General features: G+C 34.0%; 1 protein-coding gene across 1 annotated transcript in view; it reads right to left on the bottom strand.

Annotated features, from left to right (window-relative positions):
- Positions 1 to 4,977: 4,977 nt before the first annotated feature.
- The window catches only part of LOC107654033 (proline-rich transmembrane protein 2-like), a 6,255-nt gene continuing 921 nt past the window's right edge, over positions 4,978 to 10,311 (bottom strand). The window contains exons 2-4 of the mRNA XM_016440924.1: positions 7,898 to 8,208; positions 6,728 to 6,857; positions 4,978 to 5,407 (exon numbers count right to left, since the gene is read on the bottom strand). Of these exons, the coding sequence (XP_016296410.1) occupies positions 5,391 to 5,407; positions 6,728 to 6,857; positions 7,898 to 8,208 (458 nt within the window). The 3' untranslated portion in view covers positions 4,978 to 5,390. The remainder of the gene's footprint in view (positions 5,408 to 6,727; positions 6,858 to 7,897; positions 8,209 to 10,311) is intronic.

Genomic DNA, 10,311 nt, shown 5'->3' with positions numbered 1-10,311 from the left:
TCCGGAACATGATATTCTGCACGAGCTGAGATTCTGTAACGTATGTGAAATATCTTGCATTTTTTAATGCGCAAATACTTCGACAGGCAGGCTGCCGATGCCGTTGAATATTTACAAAAAAATAAGTATTACTATACACAAAGCTGTAATTCGTAGTGTATACAAACATTTAAAATAACCATATGCAACTAGGCTAATAAGGAAGTATGTTACTTAGCCTAATGTATTAACTGAATATAACATTTTAACATTTATTTTAATACAAAAATGTAGGGTCTGTTTAGTGTCTTACCTAACCAAGGCTGCGTTTATTTGGTTAAAAATACAGTAAGAACATTAATATTTAGTAAGTTATTATCATAAAACAGTTTTCTGTTGTAATATAGCCTACTTTAATATGCTGATTTCCTGCTCAAAAATCAAATAAAATAAATCTTAGTTTTTTTTAAACCAGATGTGCTAAATTAATATTTTTGTGGAAACGGTGATCATTTTTTTCAGGATTCTTTGATGAATAGAAAGTTCAAAACAACAGCTTTTAGGCCTATTTAAAATAGAAATAATTTGTAATAATATAAATGTCTTTAGTATCATTTTTGATGATTTTAATGCATCCTTGCTGAATAAAAGTATTAATTTATATTTTAAAAAATCTCACTAACCCCAAACGTTTGAAAGGGAGTATTCCTTACATTTTGAAATAGTCATCCATAACAATAACCATTACATATTGTCACTAATTAAAAAAAAAAAAAAAAACTGTAATCTTAATATTTGACAATGTGACTTTCTGAAAATAAAATAAATACAAAAAAAACACGTAGGCCTTTTTTAAATTATTATTTTAGAATGCATTTTTAAAACATCATAAAATTAGTTGCAAAATTCATGCATTTGATGACTCAATTTAGTCAATTTGAGGGCATTGGCAGCTTTCTACAGTGTTGAAATAGCCTACCATCTATCTCTGACTGATTTGCCTAAATGTCAGTCAGTCTAATGAGAAGTCTAATGGCTAATGAGAAGACTGTGAAAGTTTGTTTCTCTAGTGTTGGTTCTGTCAAGGTCAGTGGTGCTGCTGTGCGGGGGATGATGTTTGGGTTTTAGTGCTGCATCTGCACTCAACTGCAATAATCTGCACTAATGACACTGCAGGCTGATGCAGCTGTTTATCACTCACACACACACACACACACAACTCGCCCTACAGAAGTAGGGCATGGGCCTCATATTGCTCTGGGTGTACTGTAGAGGGTTTGTTTGAGATTTGGGTGTCGTACAGTTTGGCTCAGGAATCCTCCGCACTCTTGCAGCAGTATTCATTTGTGCTTAGTAATGCAACATCCATTTTAGAAATCCAGCTAATCCAGGATTCTGCAAGAGAAGAGGGAAAGAGCTTGAGAAAAGCTTTTTTCCCCCCATGAGTCTGTCAGGATTTCCAGTTTAATAAATACTGAATGATGGGAGTTGTGTTTAGCACAAACGCAGCTGTGATCTCTGCATCTTAGTGGATGAAGTGAAACCGCAGTTCACACACTGATCTCATTCATCATCCAGTTCAGTGTGCAGATCATTCCGGCAGCGTTAGATATTTGTCATTGTTGCATGCAGCAGATTTAGAGGGTCGTATGCGGTTCCTCATGAAATATCTATCCCCTCTGGCTGCCTACTACTCCTCATCCCTCGAGACTTTCTCATTCCACCCCTTCACTGTTTGCTTCACTGCATAATGGCGGCCATCTTTTATTTCTTTCACTCGCTCTCACATTCTGACCTTCTGTTTGTTCTTTCATAAAACATAAATATAAAACATCTATCTATCAGTGTTGGGTCGGAGTCCACCTTGTTATCTACACTGTTAAAAATTTCCTGTAGAAATTACAGTAACTTACTGGCAGCAGTTCGCCAGTAACTTACTGTAAATTAAACTTACAGTAAAAAGACTGTATTAATATTTACAGTACCATTTAACTTGCTGTAAATGTATTTACAGTATAATGTTGTTTAACTGTAAAATATTTTATTATTGTATTCATTTTTGGTCCTTTCTTGAGTAATGCATTTTAAAACAATAGAAAACATACTGTTATACTGTAAAGTTCACTGTAATTGGTTTGCTTCACTTTTCAGTTACTGTAAAACTATATGCACAAATTGTAAAATTAGCAGTTCCATTTCTGTCTATCTATCTATCTATCTATCTATCTATCTATCTATCTACAATCTATTCCTTATGACTGTATGTCTCTGTCTATCTATCTATCTATCTATCTATCTATCTATCTATCTATCTACAATCTATTCCTTATGACTGTATGTCTCTGTCTATCTATCTATCTATCTATCTATCTATCTATCTATCTATCTCTATCTATCTATCTATGTATGTATGTCTCTGTCTATCTATCTATCTATCTATCTATCTATCTATCTATCTACAATCTATCCCTTATGACTGTATGTCTATCTATCTATCTGTCTATCTACAATCTATTCCTTATGACTGTATGTCTCTGTCTATTAAAATTACACTGACATAAAATATGTAATGAAAAAGCAGGAATATTGTACATACATTTGCAGCTGCGAGGTGTGTGCGTCTTCCTTTTCTTCTTCTTCTTCTTCTTCTTCTTCTTTTCTCCAAGCAGAAAAAAAGCCTTTCTGTCATTGGTCAGGTTTCCCGCTCATTTTTTTTTTACTGTATTTGGATTTACAGTAAATGAAAAATACTGTATTTTAATGGCGCCAAGAGGATATTTCCCATAATGCAATTTTAAAATACAGTAACATACTGTGTAACTGTTTTACAGTAAAGTACAGTTCATATTACAGTTAAATACTGTGTAATTTACAGAAATCGTCGGTTAGTCTATCTAAACGGAAAGGAAAAGGACGTGACGTGAGGTCAAGTATGGTGTCCCAAACTCGGGATTTGTGCTCTGTACATACACACACACGCACACACACACACGCACGCACGCACACACACACGTTGTGTTTCCATGTTTTATAGGTGGTTTTTATACCGTACAAACTGTATCCTTATGTCTCTATGTCAGTTTATCTATCTATCTATCTATCTATCTATCTATCTATCTATCTATCCCTTATGACTGTATGTCTATCTATCTATCTATCTATCTATCTATCTATCCCTTATGACTGTATGTCTATCTATCTATCTATCTATCTGCAATCTATTCCTTATGACTGTATGTCTCTGTCTGTCTATCTATCTATCTATCTATCTATCTATCTATCTATCCTTATCTCTATGTCAGTCTATCTATCTGATTTTTGTATGTTTGTTTTATATTTGTTCCTTGTGGATTTCAAATGCAGCAATTCTAAGCAAGGATTTTAATCATTAGTAAATAAAAGTGACCTTTAAAAGTCAAAGTTTCTGTGCTCTTCATCTCCCGTCTCTTTCCACTGTGACCAAGAACATGAATAAATCGACAGCCCTATATATAACTCAGTTTTTAGTTTTCTCCATGCTGTCTTCAGTATGTCCAGTCTAATTCTCACGTCTCACACACCTGAACAGAGGCAGATGGTATCCCTGGCAACAGAAGCTTCAAACTTAGTCCCACTAATAACTGAGGACAAAGAACAATCCAGCAGTCAGAGAGAATTCACAGCTGTTTCACATCCTTTATTCGGTTTCCCTGCGGAGGATACATAGAGGGAAAGAGTGCTTCTTACAAGCCTATCAAAATATTTGAGAAAGAAGGGTGCATGCAAAAATAAGTACACAATGTTTGTAATAGCTAAATATTTCATACGTTCCAGCTCTTTATCATTCTATCAGGGTGGATTGAAACAAGAATGTTTATGTATTCTCGTGTGCCAAAAGGGTATTAGGAAAAATAAAGGGATGTATTATAAACCGTTTTTAAAAAAAGATATAAAGAAATGCATGGATTTAACCAACTGTACCTACCATAAATATAATCATCACGTATCACAAGTTTTCTAATATAGCATACGCAGTACCATTTGAATCTAAACAGAAGTGAAATGCACAAAAGCTACATCCATTCACAACCAGAGAATGATGACATCACTGCCCCTCGTTACAATCCCATTGTCCCACAAGTCAAAATCGTACATTCCTCTTTATATACAATTCAAAACCTACAGCAGTAAAATCCCCATGAGCTCGACAGTATTACCAGCCAAATGTCCCATTTGGATCTACAGGACGGGTTCATTAACACAACATCTAATTAATACAATATTGCAAGATTCGGTTGTGATTCGGCTACATTTAGCTACAGATATTTCAAATTACACAGTGTATATAAATAACCCAACAACACAAATCAATACAAAGGTTTGCAGCAGACACAGTGTGTTTTTATAAAGATTATAATTTCCAGAAACACTTTTACGATGTGATGAAAATCCATTTTGCCTGTGAGTGCTTGCATATTGCTTCATCAAAATATGGTTGTCCAAAACACAGTTTTAGGGTTGTTAGCTACATTTTGTGCAAGCACGACTACACATGCATCACGTTCAAGAACAGTCAAATTTTCTGGAGAAAAAGACAAATGAAAAGAAAGAAAGAATGAAAGAAAGAAAGAAAAAAAGAAAGATTTGATTGTCATTTGAAAAAGTTAAATGAAAAATAAAGAATAATTACAAACAGTATCATGATATAAAATTCCAAATGTCTGATGGCAGAAAATAAATCTATTTTTTCCCCCCTTTTTTAAAATGTAGACTATACAAGGACATGAAATAAAAAAAGACAACTCTTGTTACTAAGATACAGTATCTCTGCTCTTTACTCACAGGTGATCTTCTCATAAAATGGTTCTCTGAAGTTTTAAAACTAACCAAATGTTGTCAACATGGTAAATCAAGTGTGTCTCTAATATAAGGACGTGATCACGACTGAGGAGATCCACTTCATCTCACGTGAGCCACTTGACAATCTTCAGAGCAATTGACGTGTGATTCTCATCGGTATATTGGTTTGGCTTGTTTTCTGCTTCTGGAGAAGGAAAAATACTTCAAATCCTCAACGAGTGCGTATGAGCGCAGCCAGTCTTTACAGAGCGTGAGCTAGAGTTTAGGTGTGAGAGACTCCACAACAGCCTCGGAGTAAGTGCCAAGGAAACAAACGCAAGAGTAAAACTCTTTTACTCTTAACTCATTGATGTGAGAGACTTCAGTGAAGTATCTTGCTCCATCTGTTTGAAGGATGGCATGTTGGTGGTGCAGATTCCCAAGGGTTCTCTCAGAGAGCAATGTCATCCGATTATCGATTGCTGTCTACGTTGAGATTTCCGTCACAGCAGCAGTGGGGCAAAACAAATGGGCCGTGGTGTTCGGGTCAGTGGTCTGATGTGAAGCTGGATTTTGTGGCATGCTCAACGACCTCAGGATTTCACATTAACTGCAAGTCACAGATAAATCATGTTATTGGTGTTAAAAAAAAAACTCACAAAACTGTACACTACACTCATTATTGTCTTATATTTGAGCTCCTTCTTTGTCTAGATTCCAGCTCTGCTCACTTTTATAAATTGCATTCTGGGATGCTTTTTAACCGTATTAAAGGACTAAAAGCACTTGTTGATGCTTTGCCTGCACTAACTGCTCCATTAAAAATTTACACTACCATTCTGTTTGGGGGTCATTTTTGAAATAAGTCTCTTATGCTCACCGAGGCTGCATTTATTTGATAAAAAAAACCTTTAAAACCTGCTAATATTGTGAAATATTTTTGCAATTTAAAATGACTGTTTTCTATTTGAATATATTTTAAAATGTAATGTATACCTGCGATGCAAAGCTGAATTTTCAGCATAATTACTCCAGTCTTCAGTGTAACATGATCCTTCAGAAAAATCTAATATGCTGATTTGCTGAAACATTTCTTATTATTATCACTGTTTACACGAGTTGTGCTGCCTAATATTTTTGAGGATACTTTTTTTTCAGGATTTTTTTTTTTGATGAATAGAAAATTAAACAGAATTTGATTGAAATATGTGAAAAATATATTTATTTATTTTATACACATATATATATATATATATATATACACACACACACATCAGAAAGTAATAAATTACTCTGAGCTTTTTTTCCATTGCTTTTCATTGACGTCACTTTTCATAATCCAATCAATTCCCAATGGATTAAATCCACTCCTGTCCTTTTTTTTTTTTTACTAAATGTGCTATTCACTCTGAAATATGTCACATAATGGAAGTAAATGGGTTGCGAGATCATTGATGTTAAATCAGGGGAGATATTAGATTGGATTCTGTTAGTTACCATCGATGTTTGTGTTCCATTAATGTTTCATATAATAGTGTAAAACATTGGTCTGTCACTAGATCAATCTGTTGTGTCATTTGTAATTCATTCATAATTTATTATTCAAGTAATTAAATGCAATCCGTGTAAATGTCTTCTAATCACCCACAGCTTTGTAGAACATTTTTCCCAACTGTAGAAGAAAAGGCTGAATGTCCATTGGGAAAAAGTAGCAGTATTTAAACACTTCAAAAGAACAGCAAAAGAAAGAAAATCTCCAGCCACAAAGGATTCTCTGCTTCCTGACCTACTTAGATGTCCTATGTATAGAGTTATGATTCAGATAATCCGTTCTGCATAAATATCCAGCATCGAGAAGCATATTTCGTGTGTGACTACGAAGAGGAGAAAGTCCCATGAGGCTCGGGTGAAGAGGTTAGAGATGGCTTACTTGACAGATTCACGGCGCATGCTACAATGATGATGGCTCCTCCCACCAGAGAGACCACAGAGAGCAGCTTGGCCACGCGACCCAGTCGTCTCGCTCCGTCTATGTTCCCCTGCTCTAGACTGTTCCGCGACTAACAGAACATGACAGTGAGATCTGAGCTTCCATTAAAGTCAGAAGCATTTTACATATTCAACACTGTAACACACAATGACAAATTCAGTCTGTTATGCTGAGGGAAAAAATGATTTTGCATATCCATTTGATATTTCGAATTTTTGAATCACGCAGGTACTGGGCTACTCCGCAGCGGTTCCTACCAGAATCAGTCTGAATATACTGTAAAAACGTATTATAGGCGTACCGTAGTGATTCAGGAGAAGCCAAAAACACGGTTTGGAAAGTGGATTCATGATGTACTCGCTCATTTTATACATTTTGAACACGTTTGAAAGTTACGGACTGCAGCTTTAGCTAAAATGAAAACATTTTCATTGATTTAACTAAAAAAAATCATTTAAATAAAATGTAGAAACATTTCATTGGGTTTATCTTGCTGTACTTAAATAACTAAAACAAAAACGAAATAACGCAAAAATGACTAAAACTTTACCTAAAATTCAAATGAAATGTATATATTTATAATTCATAATTATTATTTATAATTCATAATAACTCAAAAAAATGAATGATACTAAAGTTTGATAAAATGCAAGCTCTTATGACCATATTTTCGATCCGTATGTTTTATCATCATTAAAATGTGTATATTTGCTAACTGGCTGGGAACAGACCAAAAATAAAAACAAACAAATAAATAAATAAAAGAAATGATTTTAAAATGTTATGAAATCTATATTTTATTATATCATTATTATATTATCAATATATATTATTATTATATTTTTATAAATATTTACAAAATGTATATTAACACAGTGTTTGCTAGTCATTGTTAAAATTATATATATTAAAAGTATATTAGGGACACAAATGACATCCTGCACTCTCAGAAAAAAGGTCCAAAAGCTGTCACTGGGGTGGTACCTTTTCAAAAGAAACACCTTTGTACCTAACGAGTCCATATTGGTACCTTAAAGGTACATCTAAAGTAGTCTGTGTGTCTTTTCTGTGTGTAGATAGAATAACTCAAAGGGCCCAAGCTCTACATACCATGATGGAGTAAACAAATCCCACAATGTTTACTGGCCAGACAGGGCAGAAGCAGGCGATGATGGCGAGGATGAGGTAGTCTTTGGGTTTGGAGCGGTCCATCGGGGGGTTGGTGGCGATGCTGGAGTGGCGTGAAATCGAGGGCCGCGGGGAGAATGCTGTGTAGGCGATGGAGCTGGAGCGGCTGCCCATCCGGGTGCGGCCCACATGTGGATGGTGCGAATGAGGGAGAGAATGATGCCGGCGAGGAGGAGACGAGAGAATGGGTTTGGAGGCAGCAGCATCATTCGAGGATGAACAAATCCTATCGGCTGCCAAAAGAAAGAGAGGATGTGAGCAGACAAAAATACTAATTTAATTAGTCACTTGGCAAGGTCTTACAGAATTCACACAGTACTAGTCAAACGTTTGGAAAAATACTGATTTTTAATGTTTTTGAAAGAATTATGCTCTTATGCTCAACAAGCCTGTATTTATTTGATTAAAAAATACAGTGTGTAAAATATTTTTACTATTTAAAACAACTGCTTTCTATTTGAATATACATTTTATGAAGTAATTTCATTCCTGTGACGCAAAGCTGAATTTTCAGCATCATCGCTTTAGTCTTCAGTGTCACATGATCCTTCAGAAATCATTATCATATGCTGATTTGCTGCTCAAGAAACATTTCTGATTATTATCAATATTAAAAAAAGAAAAGAAATACTTTTATTTAGCAAGGATGCATTAAATTGATCAAACGTGAAAGTAAAGACATTTATAATGTTACAAAATATTTATATTTGAAATAAATGCTGTTCTTTTGAACTTTCTATTCATCACAGAATACTGAAGAAAAGGTCAAACAAATAAATATTTAAAAATTATCAAGCATTACTTATAAGAACAATTATTAATAATTGAACATCAATAATTATTTAGCATCAGCACATTATGAATGATTTCTGAAGGATCATGTGACACTGAAAACTGGAGCAAAGATGCTGAAATTTCTTTGATCACAGGAATTAATTCGATTTTAAGAATTCAATGAATGCAGTTTTGGTGAGCAAAGAGTCTTTTCCACAAAAATATTAAGCAATATTACTAAAAAATAATAATGTTTCCAAACATTTGACCAGCAGTATATAATAAAACATTTATTTTATATAATGTGCACATTTATTCAAATAATTTTCTCTTTTTTCTAGCTGTCTGTTATCATTATTGTTTGTCTCACCATGTTTTCCTCCAAATGTGATGCTGATAGAAACGCCGGATGGCGTGCTCTTGAAACCAACTTTAATTAAATAGCCACCAATGCAATTAGTTCACTAATCTCTGTCATGCCTTTCAGCCCCTTCTGCCAAGAAGCCCCTTTGGCAATTTTAATTAGGATGCACAACTTTAATTTAATTAAGAGTATTTACGACACACTCAGCGACTGTAAAATAAGGGAAATAAAATATCTCCCTCTTAACCTCAAACGAACTGATCAGAGCATCATCGAGCCACAATAAACAACAAAGCGGTCATGGGTTGTTGAGCACGTCCACTGCCAGCTCTCAATCATTCAGTGGTTAGTAACAAAGAAATGCCCCTCAGAAGAGCCTGTGCATTATTTACAATGATCGGATTTGCTTTGCGGCAAACAGTGCTGCTAGGAAGTGCTTTCTGAATTAATCATTTTCACTTTTAGCTTTTAAAGCTATTTGCTTATAAAATCCTGAAAGAACGCATCATATAATTATATATATACATACACACAAATATACATACACAAACACACACATATATATATATATACACACACAAATATGTGTGTGTGTGTGTGTGTGTGTGTATATATATATATATATATGCCCCAGATATTTAAAATGTGGGGAAAAAATGTACCTCTGTACTGAATTGCTCTTTTTTATTTTTTTACCTAGCGTTTGATATATTTAATGATATTCTATTCTAGGACTGTCTATTTCTGGTTTTAGTGGCTCTACAGTGACTGTAGTGACCTGTAACTGTCAGATTTCTGTATTTATTTTTGAATATGTGGCTAATAAAGCGGTTTTCGGTTAAAAAAAAAAAACTAGTAAGCTCTAAAAACACTGAACGTGAAGAAAGTTCACCATAACAACTCCTAGACCTGAAAAAGGGATGCTATATCTTGAATTTTCAGCTGCTACAATTTGGTTCAGTGTTGTTATTGTTAATTAAGACTATTAAAAATAATTTAAATAAATAATAAAATACAAAAGTAAAAAGAAAACTATAGATGAAAAATGTAAACTTAAAAAACTTTAGTATTAAAATTAATATTTGATACTTATTTGGTTCAGTGTTGTTATTGTTAAATAACTGAAATTAAGCTATTAAGATACAATTGATAAAAGTAAACTTAAAACTGAAGTGAAGAAAAAATACTGTATATACTG

This window comes from Sinocyclocheilus anshuiensis, unplaced genomic scaffold (genome assembly GCF_001515605.1).
Source record: "Sinocyclocheilus anshuiensis isolate Anshui unplaced genomic scaffold, SAMN03320099.WGS_v1.1 scaffold454, whole genome shotgun sequence".
NCBI classification, from domain to species: Eukaryota; Metazoa; Chordata; class Actinopteri; order Cypriniformes; family Cyprinidae; genus Sinocyclocheilus; species Sinocyclocheilus anshuiensis.
This window is presented reverse-complemented; position numbering and strand designations above follow the sequence as displayed.